The 17340-nt window shown below is 36.6% G+C and overlaps 1 protein-coding gene across 1 annotated transcript in view; it reads left to right on the top strand.

The window, feature by feature from the left end:
* Positions 1-15948, top strand: part of LOC105477319 (GC vitamin D binding protein) — a 44234-nt gene extending 28286 nt beyond the window's left edge. Inside the window, exons 8-13 of the mRNA XM_011733783.2 lie at positions 499-701; positions 2309-2438; positions 2925-3022; positions 4762-4894; positions 11186-11240; positions 15770-15948. Of these exons, the coding sequence (XP_011732085.2) occupies positions 499-701; positions 2309-2438; positions 2925-3022; positions 4762-4894; positions 11186-11215 (594 nt within the window). The 3' untranslated portion in view covers positions 11216-11240; positions 15770-15948. The remainder of the gene's footprint in view (positions 1-498; positions 702-2308; positions 2439-2924; positions 3023-4761; positions 4895-11185; positions 11241-15769) is intronic.
* Positions 15949-17340: the final 1392 nt, after the last annotated feature.

Genomic DNA, 17340 nt, shown 5'->3' with positions numbered 1-17340 from the left:
CGCTCTGTCGCCCAGGCTGGAGTGCAGTGGCGCGATCTCGGCTCACTGCAAGCTCCGCCTCCCGGGTTCCCGCCCTTCTCCTGCCTCAGCCTCCCGAGCAGCTGGGACTACAGGCGCCGCCACCACGCCCGGCTAATTTTTTTGTATTTTTAGTAGAGACGGGGTTTCATTGTGTTAGCCAGGATGGTCTCGATCTCCTGACCTCGTGATCCGCCCGTCTCGGCCTCCCAAAGTGCTGGGATTACAGGCTTGAGCCACCGCGCCCGGCCCATAATTATTTTCTAAGTATAAATTCTTAAAAATAGAATTGTACATTTTTAAGACTTTTAGTACATATTGACAAATTGCCTTTCCAAATATTGTACCAATTTTCTTTCTGAGAGTATTCATACCGACTTTCATAAATGTGATGCCAAAGCTTGTAAGCCTATGTAATTCTTATTTTTAATTAGACTATCAGGAGACTAACAATGCACAAATTAACCGTTCGTTCTGTAGCTGCCTGAACACACAGTCAAACTCTGTGACAATTTATCCAAAAAGAATTCTAAGTTCGAAGAGTGTTGTCAAGAAAAAACAGCCATGGACATTTTTGTGTGCACTTACTTCATGCCAGCTGCACAACCCCCCGAGCTTCCAGAGGTGGAGCTGCCCACAAACAAAGATGTGTGTGATCAAGGAAACACCAAAGTCATGGATAAGTAAGTAGAGGTGATGTGAAAACGTGTTCCCATTTTAAGTTCATCTGGACAAAAAGTGGAGGCCAGCCAGACAGAGGGAAGGTATGCTATCACTCATTTCAAACACAGGCAAAGTACTACTTTTATGCTTTTCATGGACTTTAAGTATTTGTTAATTGATTGTAAATGACTAAAATTTGTAAAACACCATAATCAATTGAGTGTGATAGAAAGATTTTGGGTAGGGAGAAAGGAGCTTAGAATTCCTAATTCTGCCTTCTCTGATTCTTGTGCACTGCCAAAAGAAGTGACTTGACAATTCTGAACTTCAGTCTATTGTTAATTAATTTGAAAATGTTAATACTTGCCTTATTTAGCATACAGATTGCTAATAAGAAATGCATGTAGAAATGTCAGTGAAAGTAAATGTGAAAACACATATTTGTATACAATGCTGAACACGTGTAAAATATATCACATAACCAGAAATGTTTTTAATATTATTAACTAGTTTTATCATATTAATTCTGGCTCAAAATCACAAATCAAAAGCCTAAAGTATACTAAACTTTTGGACAATAAGCATTTGATACAAATAAAAGACATAGCAAGCATAGAATATTTTTTCTTAGCATTATAGATATTCATTTTCATTAAATTTAAAAAGAGATTTAATGCAAAGAAATGGTAAACTTTTGTCTTGTTTCATCCAGCTAAAAAAAGAAGTAAGATAAATATACCATGGTTTGAATAGATGTGTATGCATCATCATGGCATAAAAATATTTCACAAGTAGTTTGAAGCCACAGGTTGAAATATCAATTAGCAATATCAGATGGCAGAAGTTATACAGGACTGAAACTTTAATTTACATTTTTCTAAACGTTTATTGTTTATATAAGTGCATAGACAGCAGTGGGATAAGACATAATGAAATAATTTACACAAACCTATTTTCACAGAAAAGCCTTTTGAAGTACCCACTTGATGTTTTATATGGGGTCAATTGTATTATGCTTGCACAAAGACAGTTCCATATGCATTTGAAGTAAATATGTTTACATATAATATATTTAAATGTATATTATAAGCAAAGCTTTAGTTCAATATTGACTAGTCACGATAGCAAGTATTAGTAGCTTGTATCTCAATGAAAGTATTTTATAATCCAAAGCCTGTTGATTTAGAGTCAGTCTGAGCTAAATCTCTTCTTTTTAATTAAGATGCAGAAACCAAGTGCTCTGCCTTTATGACAGATATTTCACATTTCAAAATGTAGGCCGGGCACGGTGGCTCATCCCCACAATCCCAGCACTTTGGGAGGCTGACTCAGGCAGATCACTTGAGGTCAAAATTTCCAGACCACCCTGGCCAAACCTGGTGAAACCCTATCTCCACTGAAAATACAAAAATTAGTCGAGCATGGTGGCAGGCACCTATAATCCCAGCTACTTGGGAGGCTGAGGCATGAGAATCGCTTGAACCCGGGAGGCAGAGGTTGCAGTGAGCCAAGATGGTGCCACTTCACTCCAAACTGGGTGACAGAGGGAGACTCCGTCACCAAAAAAAAAAAAAAAAAAAAAAAAAGTAAATATATAACACATATCTCCTTTTCTCTCGCATGCTAGGTATACATTTGAACTAAGCAGAAGAACTCATCTTCCAGAAGTATTCCTCGTTAAAGTACTTGAGCCAACCCTAAAAAGCCTTGGTGAATGCTGTGATGTTGAAGACTCAACTACCTGTTTTAATACTAAGGTATATTTGCTAGATTTTCTTTATCAAGCACATAGATCAAGGGTTGGAAAATTATAGTTCATGAGCCAAAACTTGCTCACTGCCTACTTTTATATGGCCTACAAACTAAGAATAGAAGAATGGTTTTACATTTTTACATTGTTGGGAAAAAAGCAAGAGAACATCAGTATCTCACGACCCATGAAAATTATACAAAGTTCAAATTTCAGTGTTCATACATTAACTTCCACTGGGACACAGTCATCCTCGTTGTTTCTGCAAAGCTTACAACTGCTTCTGTACAGAGTTGAGTAGTTGCAACAAAGACCATATATGGCCTGCAAACCCTAAAATATTTATTATCCTGCCTTTCGTAGAAAACATTTGCCAATGCTTAATGTATATAATACTCATACTGATACAATATTTGGAATTTTGGTTTAATGGCCAGATGGGACAACATTTCAAGACAAATAATTTTGTTATGCAATTATTGTTTTCTTACAGGGCCCTCTACTAAAGCAGGAACTATCTTCTTTCATTGACAAGGGACAAAAACTATGTGCAGGTTATTCAGAAAACACATTTACCGAGTACAAGAAAAAGTAAGAAACTTGTTCTGGCTGTATCCTCCAAGTTTATCAGTAATATTTTCTTAGTACTACGAATTGAAAGCATAGCTGAACACCTAAGCTTGTCTTCAGTGAACAACAAAAAAAAGGAGGTTCAATTAGGAGTTTTTTAAAGTAGTCAGAATCTCATAGAGTGGAATAATAGACATTGGAGACCCCAAAAGGTGGGAGGGTAGGAGAGGGGTGAAGGATAAGGAACTCCCTATTGGATACAGTGTACATTATTTGGGTAATGGTTACACTAAAAACCTAGACTTCACTATGCAATACATCCATGTAACAAAAATGCCCTTGTACCCCCTAAATCGTTTTATTTTTTAAAAAGTAGTTCGAATCTAACATCTGTATAGGAATAAGCTAAGTTTTTCTGGGGGAAAAATGTCGTGTTTATCAAGTGAGCGGCCAATTAAAACAGCCACAAAAATATAGATTACAAAATCTATCTGCAGGAACTTGATTCAAAATGGCAAAATGAGCACATAACTTAGCAATATTCTTACCCCAGAATTTTCTGTAGATATTGCTGTACAAAATTGAGGACCTATAAAACTGCTAAAAGTATTATCTAACTTCATGGCATATTGCCTGGCAAGAAGACCCGAACTTTCAATCAAGCATACTGTCAGCCATCAACAACATATATACCCTATAAATTAGAAATAGAAATGTTAACTACCAATAATGTTATATAATAGTCATTTTTCTCAATTAAGACAAGGAAAAAGCATTTTCTATAAATAGACATTAACAGTAAAATAATCGGCCACAATAAGGAAAGAAGTGGTACTGGGTTCTTGGGGAAAGTCTCCATTGAGAAGACCATGTCATTTTTCCTAACTTTAGTAAATTTCTCAGATCCTATTCCCTACCCCTCAACTTTTTTTTTTTTTTTTTTTTGCATCCTCTGAGTCTCTTCTAGTCTCATTTGCACCCCTCAGCAGCTCAAACCTACTTGTTTCAACAATGCTTTTATGAACTAACTGGTCACCCTTACCCTTTTCTCCCTTCTCAGCATCCATTCTTGCCAAGCCCAACTCTAGATTTGCTTGGGTCTCCTTATCTCCAATTGCCCAACGCTGGGCTGGCAAGCATTTCCTGAAGAAAGTCATAAAACCAAGCTGAGTTGTTCATTATGGTAGTGGAGAGATGCCGAGATCATCAATTGTTCAAATTGAAAGAATCAGGACATATCAAGTCCTATCACCATCCTAAAAGAGAGATGGAGAGTTCATTTTTAGCAGAGCTAAAAATAAGAGCCAAAGTTTCCTTACTCCCATATCAGTGTTTTCCAATATAGTGAGTTGAGAAGTAGGTAAACTGAGGGTGAAATTATATAAATTATGAGAGAAAAAGGGGCATTAAGGTGGTATAAGGTCTTGTAAAGGAAATATTCTTTAAGGAATTTGAAATCTAAAACTGAAGAGAAGGTGAAAGGTTAGGAAAAAATAGAAAAGGGACTCTTCTATGTTGAAATAATGAGGAAATGAAAGAAGACTGGAATTTCAATTCAGCAGCGATTTGTATGTTTACTTTTATGACCTCGAAGAGGCGTATGTTTCACTTTCTGATCTCAAATTGACTATTCTATACCACAGGTACAGAATTTTCTTGAGACAGGCATGTATTTCATCTGAAATGGCTATTATTTTGCATTAGAAAGTTGTATAAAATAAATACATGTAGTAAGACCTTACATTTAAATGGTTTTTCAGACTGGCAGAGCAACTAAGAGCAAAATTGCCCGATGCCACACCCACGGAACTGGCAGAGCTGGTTAACAAGCGCGCAAAATTTGCCTCCAACTGCTGTTTCACAAACTCACCTCCTCTTTACTGTGATTCAGAGGTAGGAAAATGTAACCCTCTACTTAATACAGCAGAATCTGTTAAGAATGTATGCACTCAGATCTACTCATTTCTTTCCTGTTATTGAGATCTCATTTTGTGACAGGTTTTTCCTGGTGTTATTATAACTTGGCTGTCTTTGCAATGAAAGTAAAAAACATAACTGCTTTCATGTTATGCTCATTTAAAAGCAAGTTGAAAGGCAGTTGTAAAACTTAGGAAATTTTATACTTTTTTAAGAAACAAAAAAGTCTGTGAATACAGGCAACAAAATATGTGTAGTGTTTTATGAATTGTGAGTTGGAACCTAATAACAGCCTTTTTAAATGAAAAAGAGAAGAATAAGAATACAGTGAAAACATCAGAGTTCATTACCTTCACATAGTGAAGGTAAACTGCATTTCATATATCTGTATGTGTGTTTATATAGATATATACATATGCATATATAGGTAGGTAGATTGATAAAAAGAAATACTTTAGAAAAATGGGGTCATATCATACCTTCTATTAATATGTCAATTATAAAAATATTGCATTTAATTTTGTTTTAATATGACATAAGAAAAAATGCAACTGAAGAATTTCTAAAGGTCACAAATGTTTCATTACTATAAGAGTTATTTTCTAAAAACTAAAAATGATTTTTAAAAATATTAAAATTTTATTCATTTTTTTATTACAAATTTCTTTTTTAGACACTATCCGTTGGCTCCAAACTCTGAAAGCTAGAGATATTAGAACTCCTATATATCTTACAGTTTCCCTCCCTACTCCCCCCAATTTTGGATAGTTCTTGGATTCATCTTTCCTTAAATGTCCCTTCCCCTCATCCCTGTCTCCCCTTTTTCTTCCTTCCCCTCCCGCTTCCTGGTTCAGGTCCAATATTGTTAACAGTAAAATAACCCCTTCCCCAATCCCCTCCTTCTTTCTCTCTTTCCCCTTCTCTCCCGTAAATGTATTTCCATAGTTGCCAGATCATTTATTTTTTAATTTGTGCAAAACACGGGCAGTTCCGGCCAGAACTTTTTGTTTTCTCTGATAGTATTAATAGATGAATTAGTGTTTATCTAATCACTGCATCTGAGGCCTATTGGTTGTCTCCTACAAACCACAGTGTTATGTTGGTATCTTGTATTCTGCCCATCTTTATATGGACTGAAGGTGTGAGAGAGGGGAGGAGACCTCAGGTAGATTGTGTGGGCCTATTGTTAGCAGACCTGAGCTATGCTTAGACTTCTGAGATTTCAAGTGTCTTGTACTAAGATTTCTTTCACCAAGTCAGTATCTGCCCTATTCTCATGGGGAGGGGTGTGTTTTGCTGGCCTTTTTCAGAAAATGTCAGCCCATATGTTCACATCCTCCATTTTACCTGTTACTCTCCAGCAAGCATTTCATTTTTTTAGAAGAGTCAAAAGACAAAAACAACACTTCATTTCACTTTACTGCTTATTTGGAGACATTAGTAATAACTCCAAGAATTGTGTTTTCTTGCCCACCCTATTTCTCAAATATAGAGGCAGGGTTAGGAATAATTCTATGCCATACCAAATGCTACTTAGGTTAAATGATTTCATGCCAATTAGAAGCCCTTAAGCCCTTGTTTTGCTTGTTTGTTTGTTTGTTTGTTTGTTTGTTTTGAGATGAAGTTTCGTTCTGTCACCCAGGCTGGAGTGCAGTGGTGAGATCTCAGCTCACTGCAACCTCCACCTCCTGGGCTCAAGTGATTCTCCTGCCTCAGCCTCCTGAGTAGTTGGGATTATAGGTGCGCACCAACATGCCCAGCTAATTTTTGTATTTTTAGTAGAGATGGGGTTTCACCATGTTGGCCAGGCTGGTCTGGAACTCCTGCCCTCAAGGCCCACCTAGGCCTCCCAAAGTGCTGGGATTACAGGAGTGAGCCACCCACCGTGCCTGGCCAGAAGCCCCTTTCTATAAATTAAATAATTTAAGAATTTACCTGAAGTTTTGTTCATCTATCAGCCGCGAAAGCAATAAAGCCTAGCTTCTGTTAGACTGAATTTAAAAATATCCAAGAACTTAATTTTTAAAAAAGCAGGTCACAGAAGTATAAATGCTCAAAGAAAACTATAAAGATCATCTAGTGTAATTTCTCACTCAGTTAATTCCTTCCAGAGGTGCATTCAGCCTCCATTTAAATATAGTCAATTTATCTACTCCTAGGAGTCGAAACAGAAATGGCCGATTTCATTGCCAGATAGCTGCATTATGAGAACATTCTTCTGTAAATTAAGCTGTGATATTCCTTTTGTAATTTCTCCTGCAATCACCCCAGCTTTCTCAATCAACTAGAAAATGTCTATTCTCTCTTCGCAATAGCAGCTTTTTTATACTTGAAGTGGCTTTTTAAAAATTAAGCTGTGTAAAGTATTTTTTTAAAGTATTGGGCTATGCATTCCAAATTTCTTAATATTCATATTGTAGTAAAGTTTTATTTGTTTTGTTGTGTTTTGTTTTGTTTTATTTTATTGTGCAGTGCCTAAGAAAAAAGTCTTAGTTTGACAAATGGAGCTACATCTTTTTCTAATGTCCTCCTTATAGCCTTAGGGATTCTGGTTTCTTTTCTAATTTCCATATTTACACTCTGGTCCAAAACCTATTTGCTAATCTTGTTTGTAACAATTTATAAAGTCAGAATTCCAGATGGCGAGAGTACAGTAGAATAAAAGTCTTTTCTTTAAATTCCACTGACAAATATGCCATCTTAATTGTTCATTAAAATTCAAACTAAGATTCTCAACATAAAAACAGAAGAAGCTGGATTGTCAGAATATTTTGGTCATTGTGGGCATTAAAACATTTTTAGCATAAAATAATTAATTAATCTGAACAGTTCCTTCCTTTCATACCAAGTTGCTTTTGGTAACCTAAATATAGTATCAATTTAGGTGGCCTTAACCTAGAAAAATAAAATCACTTTACATAGAAGTTGTTTGCTACCAGAAAAATTTGCTCTGAGAGTCTGTTATTATGACAGAAAAAGAAAACAGTCTAAATGTCTTTTAGGTTCTATAAGAAATGTCACTTTTGAAACCTTCCCTGTGCTTTTGTTATTTGTCTATACAGATATGCACTGTCCTGCCTGACATCATACAAAACAAACTGAGCTTTAAGCGCAAATTCATGCTTCCTAAAAGCCCCTGGTTTTTCATTTCTTTGAGTTGGTTTTCAATATATTTTTCATTATAACATATTGCCATTCAAATCACTACAATGATGAGAAGCCAGGTTTATAGCTCTCTCTCTTCTTGCTTTATCGCTAGTAAATTTATAGCAGCTGAGTAGCCTATCTTTCAGTAATTGCTAAAGTAGGGTGAGATGAATGCAGTTGTTGAGATACTTGTGCACATTTGATTATTCAGAGCACTCAGAGATTAAATCCTCTAGTATTTCAATTAGCCTTCTGATTGCCTTTGTAAACTGATCTCATAGCTAGGTAGGCAAGTTCACCCCTCCTTTCTGACTTCACGTTAGTGCAACATCCATTTGAACAGCATTCTCTTTAATTTCCAATGCCTAATGTGAATGTCCCATTTGTCCTATAATATTTGGATCCTAATTTGTGAGATCTCTTTGTCACATATTTGCTTGAAAAAATTTTCCTTAAAAGAAATATCCATCTACTCCTTTCACTCTAAGTCACTTATATCCAGGGATCAGTCTCCACTTGTCATTCCAAATACACTTGGCACAACTACTGGAAGACTGGCAAAAGGGGCTTCTGAACCTTACTAATTTAGTGTTTCATTACATGGAAATTTAGCGTTTCCTCACCCCAATCTTGAAATGACCAGGACATAGAACAACCAATGTCATTTTCTTTTGGCTTTACCATGGTACTCGTAGAACTGGTTCATTTGTTTATGCCAAAAAAGGCCCATTTGCCTGCAGAAAAACCTATAGTTACAAAATTAGACTTGCAATCTTTTTTTTCTCTTTCTACCATCATTCAGGCAGAGCATTACTATGCTTCCTTTAAAATGTTTCAACAGACTGCTAGTGAGCATCAGATATGATTTCCCAAAATATTCCAAAAGTCATTGTAATATGCTGGAATTGATCACTAAAATCTTGAAAACAGAGACAAATACAAATAGCCAAGTAGAAGCGGGGCAAAGAGGAGACCGACAAGTAGAGTGATATACTCTCTACCCCCATGCTCCCCTCTGTCTTTCTTATATCAGGAAAAACTAGTATAGTCACTGTAGTTTGTTTTATCTCTTGGTATAACTCGATTTTATAATCCTCAGTGTCGTAACTATCGTTGATTAAGCCACTGCTATATGTTAAGCAGAAATATTAATAGCCTGGCATATATGTATTTATAGAATAACCCAAAACAATTCTAGATATTAATTATTATTTTAATTCCCCCTTTTACAGATGGTTGAATAAAACTTACAGAGGTTATATGATGTTAGGAAAATCTAAGTTTATTCTGTATTAGTCTGTTACTCTTCCTCAATGTCCTTGTCATAGACTTCAGCCCAAACTTAGCTAATCATGACAAAAGCAAACTATTGATAGAAGACTATTAACTGAAAATCCAAAATTATTGTTAAGTAGCAAAAATTATACTGGGTTGATAATATCACCCTGAATTCTATCCATCTCACTTCCTTGGACTCTTCCTCCATTAGATGTACTCTCTTCTTTTGCATCAACATTTTTACCAGCTCTGTCCAATTTGTATTAAAGTTACTCTTCTTCTTATCTCAAAAAATAATAAATAAGGCACTTTAGATGCCTCCCTAGATATATTTCTTTCTCCTCCCTTACAGCTAAGGTTCTTGCAAGAATACCATATACTCCAGCTCCTCATACTTATTAACTCCTCAACCCTTTGCAGTCTGGCTTTTGATGGTACCATATGACTATCAACAAAGGCACGCCAACAGTATCCTTCTTGCTAAGTCTAATAAACATTTTTCAGTTCTTACCAGGTTTTCCTTAAAACACTTGATACTGATAAGTATTCCTTTCTTCTTGAACCAATTTACTTAGCATCTGTATTATTATTTTCTACTTTTTGTCTTTCTATGATTCCTGTCTTCTTGTTCTATTTCATGTTGTCCTCTTCCTTTACCTATCTCTTAAATTTGTTTACAGAGTTTTTTCCTTGCTCTTCATTTCCACGGTACTACATTTTCTCAACTGTTTTCATCAATGCTTATGCTTTCAATCTGCAAATCTCTACCTCCAACCAAGATCTCTCCTTCAGCATCAGGCTTTTTATCCAACTGCCTATAGGACTCTCTTCTCCCCCAGTATCTTGTCCCATAAGAAATTTAAAATCAACACAGCCAAAATATTGTTCCTATAACCTTCTCTATGGTTTTTGAGTTTATGAATACTATCATCATTTACCCATTGCCCAACGATGAAAATTTAGTGACTTTTTTTATTTCTCCTTCTCTTTTTCCATATGCACCAAATAAAATTCCAAATCTCATCAATTCTAACTCTGCAGCATCTCTCAATCTCCCACCCACATTCTTCTACATTCTTGGTATTTAGTTTCAGGCAATCTTTCACCTGAATTACAGCCTGTCCATTGGTCTCCCACCTCCAGTCTGCCAACAGTGCCTCACATCCAATCCCATCTCCATACTGAGGTCAAATCAACCTTTTTAAAACGCAAAAATGATTAATACTCTTCTCTAATAGTTCCCATTGCTTCCAAATTAAAGTACTTTTTTAAAAAAAACAAAATACAGATATTTTGGACCTTGATTTCTTCTCCAAGTAGTGACTTGCTGTCATCACTTGTCGTGCCTCCTACTTGGGTTCTCCTGAGCTACTTGCAGTTTTCCAAACACATGAAACTTGCTCTTATCTCAAGGCCTTTGCATGTAATGACTCCACCCGCTTGCCCTATTTCTCATCAGGTTTGCCTTGACTGAATAGTTCATCAGGCTTTAGGGTTCAAGTTAGAAGACATCTCCTCCTCTGAGAATTCTTCCCTAGCACTCAAACTTCTCTGTTGTCCAATAACATTCTATGTGCACCCAATAATTAGCACTTATTAAACTCTACTGCCATTTTTTCTTGTCTACTTTTCCCAGCAGACTGTAAGCCCTTCAACGGCAGAAATGATGTAAAGTTAAATAAATGTGAAGGGTGGCTAATAAAAACTGCAATGTAACATTGCATCTTGGCAAGAATCCTTTCCTCTAACCAAGGTTTCAAGATTTTATATACCTTTGCATAATCTAGTAGGCTACAAATGAAATACTTCATAAGTTATATAACATTCTTTTTTCATTACCAGATTGATGCTGAATTGAAGAATATCCTGTAGTCCTGAAGCATGTATATTAACTTTGGTAAGTATATTTTTTAAATGCACAACCAAAGAATCTAGCATTGTATGATGTATTTTAAATACCAAAGAATTGGAAGGAGACTTCAATAAATTTATTCTTATCTGCTCAAACTCATTTTACAGATGAGAATATTAAGCACTGAGAAAAGTTAAAGAGCTTACACTTTCACAAGAGCAAACAGTCAACTTCTGATATATTTAAGACTAGAATCCAGGTTTACTGGTCCCCTGCCTTGTGCTTCATCCATCATAATCTCACGTGTAACATAATGACAGCATAAAGAACATTTAAAGGATTCTGCCCATCTCTACTAAAAAATACAAAAAAACTAGCCGGGCGAGGTGGCGGGCACCTGTAGTCCCAGCTACACGGGAGGCTGAGGCAGGAGAATGGCATAAACCCAGGAGGCAGAGCTTGCAGTGAGCTGAGATCCGGCCACTGCACTCCAGCCTGTGCAACAGACTGAGACGCTGTCTCAAAAAAAAAAAAAAAAAAAAAAAAAAAGATTCTGATGCACTTCAATAGGAAGAACTCTGAGTTTAAAGATAGGGTTCATCAAGTCTTAAAATGACACAGCAAGGACCTTAGGAGGGAAGGGACATTCTTATTCAAATTAAAACATTACTGTTGAAATAGTGTTACTTGCTTTTTTTCAGTTACTATATTTTCACCTATTAAAAAATGCCAGATGTAGATACTAAGAACATAAAAGAGTTTATTCCTACATAAGTTCACATCTTAAACTGAAGTTGACCTGAACTGCACATTTCAACAAAAATATTTTCTCTCCAGATTCAATTGTATTTATGCTAAACATATTATGCCTGAGACTTTTGATGCAAACTTATTTGGATCTCAGTTCTTAGCTGAACTGAGGCTTTTTAATAATGTCAATTTTTATTTTGCTGACTTACTGACAACCCTGCCCAAAATAATGTGGAAACAAAAGCCTTCCAATCCATTGACTAACAACATTAAATCATTTCGCCATATTCAGCTTTTCAACTATTAATTATTTAAGTCTTCTGAAGCAGTAAAAAAGAAAATTAACACTCTGAGAACCAGTGCAAGGGGGATGGTCAAGAAAACTCGTTTTTGAAATCACCCAACCTGGATTAGAATCCCCACTCTATCTGTGAATTTGAGCAAGTTATCTAACCTGTCTAAAGATGAGTTTCCTTTCATGTAAAATGAAATTTTCAATATCTCCCTCACAGTGTTGTTATAATGATTGAGATGGTGTATATAAAATATCTAAAAAGTAGTAAAAATGAATATTAGCAGTAATACTAGCAAAGTTGTTGCACTGATGCTCCTACTACTACTGATATGAATCTAAACTAAAAAGTTTTCCTGCCCATATATTTTTGTGCTTTGGTATACAAATATCATGTCCTAAAGATAAAGTAAGTTCTCTAAATAATTTTCCAAGGGATAAAAATCAAAATGCAAGTTACTTGAAGTATAAATATTCTAGAGTTAAAATAATTTCTGATCCCTGTTGCTGCTAAATTATTACATCTTCCCACCATTTGAATGAACCTACTTTCTCTTTATCTCAATCTACATGTAATAATCTCCAAAGAGTTAAAATCGCAATATGCAACAGTGACCTCATCTCTCATCCTTCAAGATTTATTAAGCTTTGATTAAAAGTCAGGGTTATTTGGAAAGCTATATAACTTTGATTTTGAATATGTTTTTCACTGGACTATGTTATTATTCAGAACTCACAGTGCATTTCCTTAGTGTTGTATGTTTTCAGGCTTTGGGAAAACTAATTAAAATAGAAGATATCCTAAGATAAGTAAGGAGGAAGTAATAATTTGATGGATTTCAAGAGATTTCTTTTCAGAACAAATTTCAGAAGTATGTTTAATGCTAACTAAATCAAGAGATAAACTCAGTTTGTCAGTGACAAATTAATGAAGATTCTAATATACTGATTCTTCTGGTTCATGGTCATTATCTTCATCTGATAAGATGAAGAAATGAAATTTCTTATTCCTCCTGTGTTAGTCTACATTTTTCTCTGGCCTTTAATTAATCCTTTGATTTCTGTGCTACTCAATTGTTTGGCTACCCAAATACATTTTGATCATCAGGATGGATTATTCACATATTCACATATTCCTTCCTAAAATTATTCACATATTCCTTCCATGGATTTTGGTAACATGCATTGACTGTTTTGAGCTCAATTTTATCCACTGCTTGTTTATCACCATTGCATTCTGCAATGATGAAGGCCTACCAAGGTTCAATTATTTCAGGAATAGTTACATGGCTTTGAAAATGCAAATTATAGCTTGTTCACAGGGTTATAGGTCTGAGATACTTGATATCCAGAAATAATGGGACCACAACTTTACTACTTATCTTAGGTTTCCAGAACACAACCAACTCATTGCAGTTCCTGGGTTCCAGGGGGAATTTTGTAGCTGTATTGGACAACTGTGAAGTCATTCAACTATCAGCAGCATTACCCCCAAAATGACACAATCCTAGTCATGAGCTGCTCTAAATCCATGTCTTAACGTAATGACTTCAGAGTAAGTGCTGAGTACTTTCCCTCAGATAGATCAGTCTTTTCATCATATATTCATCATGATTTCAGAGTAAGTGCTGAGTACTTTCCCTCAGATAGATTAGTCTTTTCATCATATATTAAACTATTCAAGTAGAAAATATCCATTTTCTTCAATGATTTTTCCCTTTTCTATAACAGGTGATCCGCATAAGTGGCACATTGTTTAGAGTGAAGCAGTTCCTAAAACCATTAAGCCAACTTCGGTTGACCATGTGTTTGATTTCCATTTAAGCCTACCCATCTCTAGTTAGGGATTTGAATCACTCATAGAAATTGAAGCCTTTTGTCTCAAGGTATTCCGATCCCTAGTAATACCTCTGATTCATGTCTTCCTGTCAACAGTTTCACACAGTTTCACTCTCAATTAGAGTCTTATTAAAAACTTCAATTCTCATCTTGACAGTTACTGGTCTCCTTGATCAGTCTTTTTCTTCAAGCCTTCAAGCTCCAAATTGATTGTGGCCACACTTGCATGCACTTTTGGAGACAGAATCTCTGTCTCTCTTTCCCCCCACTCCCGCCTCCGAGACGGAGTCTCACTCTGTTGCCCAGTCTGGAGTGCAGTGGCATGATCTCAGCTCACTGCAAGCTACCCCTCCTGGGTTCACATCATTCTCCTGCCTCAGTCTCCTGAGTAGCTGGGACTATAGGCACCCGCCACCACACCCGGCTAATTTTTTCTATTTTTAATAGAGACGGAGTTTCACTGCGTTAGCCAGTATGGTCTTGATCTCCTGACCTCATGATTCGCCCACCTTGGCCTCCCAAAGTGCTGGGATTACATGCGTGAGCCACCATGCCCAGCAAATCTCTGTCTCTTAATAAATCTCACAAAGCCAGGTATTTTTTGTTATTAGCTTTGGAAGCAAGTAGTAGTCCCTCTGGGTTGCCAAAAACATAAATGAGTTGGTACACAATGTAGAATCAGATTGGGTGAAAATATTTTAGATACCAGAATCACACCCAGCACAGAGAGTTGCTCACACGATGAGAAAAACATAGGAACTGAGGCTGTGAGTGAACAGATTTGTGTCTCTCATTGCATCCTCACTCCAAAGCATAAACTCGAAGACAATGAAACATGGAATTTTTTATACTGTGCAGATAGAACTATGACATAACTATATTATATTGTCTTGGAAGAGGGAAAAAATTAAGGGAGACTATTTGGCCCTAATACAAAGTAGAAGACGATTTGATAAAAATTCACGCTCAGTGTTTTGCTAAAATTAAAACTACTGAACTATTGTCTCAATTCCATGATTGGGGGACTCATTATGCCACTGGTTGACAGCTTTGCCCTGGCCATAATTGTTATTACCATACAGCAGAAAGTTGCATTCATCACCAGTTAAAAATGTAATTAAAAAACACTGCACAGGCCAGGCGCGGTGGCTCACGCCTGTAATCCCAGCACTTTGGGAGGCCGAGGAGGGTGGATCACAAGGGCAGGAGTTCGAGACCAGCCTGGCCAATGTGGTGAAACCCTGTCTCTACTAAAAATACAAAACTAAGCCAGGCGGGTGCTGGTGCCTGTGGTCCCAGCTACTCGGGAGGCTGAGGCAGGAGAATAGCGTGAACCCGGGAGGCAGAGCTTGCAGTGAGCTGAGATCGTGCCACTGCACTCCAGCCTGGGCAACAAAGCAAGACTCTGTCTCAAAAAAAAAAAGAAAAAAAAGAAACACTGCACAATATGCAATGTGCCCTGGTGTATAACATATAAAACCATTACTATTGGTATTGGGACTGTCTTACATTTTTTTCTTATTCTGGACCTATGAGATGGGCCATAGTGGATATATGGGTCATCCTAGACAGAGTCATTTTTGGCATAAATATTAAAATAGCATGAGGTTATATGCGTCTGTTGAGCAGTATTATGGTTGTTGCCCATTAGCTCTGTTTTTCTAACATAAAATTCATTTCATTATTCTCATAGACCTAGAGTTGGAGCCACCCAGGGGAATGACCTCTGATGACCTAACCTAAGCAAAACCACTGAGCTTCTGGGAAGACAAGTAGGATACTTTCTACTTTTTCTAGCTACAATGTCTTCATACAATGATAAGTATGATGATTTGCTATCAAAATAAATTGAAATATAATGCAAACCATAAATACGACTGAGAATTATGTGGCTCTGCACAATGTTGATCTTCAGAACTATTCCTCTGTCTTTCACAAAAATGCTGCAGTAGGCAGTCTCATAAGGCCTGTTTTTGTCTAGATCTCTGCTGTTTCCTTCTAAAAGACTCAACATTAAGCATGCACTTTACAATTCCCAATACACTAAACTCCATTCCCTGATTGATTCTCAGGCTTAGTAGGCACCATTAAGAAAAAGGTAGACTGGGCACAGAGACTCATGCCTGTAATCCCAGCACTTTGGAAGGCCAAGGAGGGCAGATCACAAGATCAGGAGTTCGAGAGCAGCTTGGTCAATATGGTGAAATCCTGTCTCTACTAAAATTACAAAAATTATCTGGATGTGGTGGCATGTGCCTGTAGTCCCAGCTACTCGGGAGGCTGAGGCAGGATAATTGCTTGAAACTGGGAGGTGGAGTTTATAGTGAGGGAGATGACGCTACTGCACTCCAGCCTAGGCAATAGAGCAAGACTCTGTCTGAAAAAAAGAAAAGAAAAAGTTACACAGTCTTCCACCATAAAGCCTAGAATGTCTCACTTTTTAGAAACTAACAGCCAAAAACCAACAATAGTAACAAAAATACTCCTGAAACTACCTTCTTGCTTCCAGCTACAAGTTGCTTGGAATTAATTAAGTAGTATCTGTCTTGCAAAAAGAAAATCTTTATAGTTTGAACAAGTTTACTTTCACAAAAAACTGAGAGAAATTTATAGAGACAAAGTTCTAAAAACATGATTTTTCTGCTTAATTCAATATGTCACATATAAAAATATATACAACATTCTATGTGCCCTCTTTGCCCAGGGAAAATGAAAGTGTTCTCTCTATTCTGCTTTAAAGAGAAGTTCATATTTTCAGAATAAATACCTCTTGGAAACCACTAAAACCATGCAGCCTTCTATATGTAGACTTAATTGCATCAGGGAATTTGAATTCACCTCATGTTAGATGTAGAGTTATACAATAGATGAAGCAATTTTATGGCATATATAATTTGAGTCCAATTAACTAACATACCTGTCACTCCTCAAAATTCTAAGTCCCATGAAGGAGGATTTCATTAAGTGAGCCAAGGTCAAGTGACCATGCCTGTAGCTGCCAGGAACTGGGAAACAAAATGCCTGCCCCTTGCAGCTTCTACGTAGAAGGTGCAGCCCTACCTTTCACAAAGATTTCAAAATGAGAAATAAACCTCAAACAGAAGTTCTTTGGATGACAGAAAGTCAAAAAGCAACAAACTATCTGCTAATATTTAGGTAGCATTTTACGTTTTTTAAAAAATTCTCTTTCGAATAGGACCTTACTGAAGCTTCAAACAACTCTGACAAGTAGGTATCATTGCACTGATAAGACACAAGGAGACT

The sequence above is a fragment of the Macaca nemestrina genome, chromosome 3 (genome assembly GCF_043159975.1).
Source record: "Macaca nemestrina isolate mMacNem1 chromosome 3, mMacNem.hap1, whole genome shotgun sequence".
NCBI lineage: Eukaryota > Metazoa > Chordata > Mammalia > Primates > Cercopithecidae > Macaca > Macaca nemestrina.
This window is presented reverse-complemented; position numbering and strand designations above follow the sequence as displayed.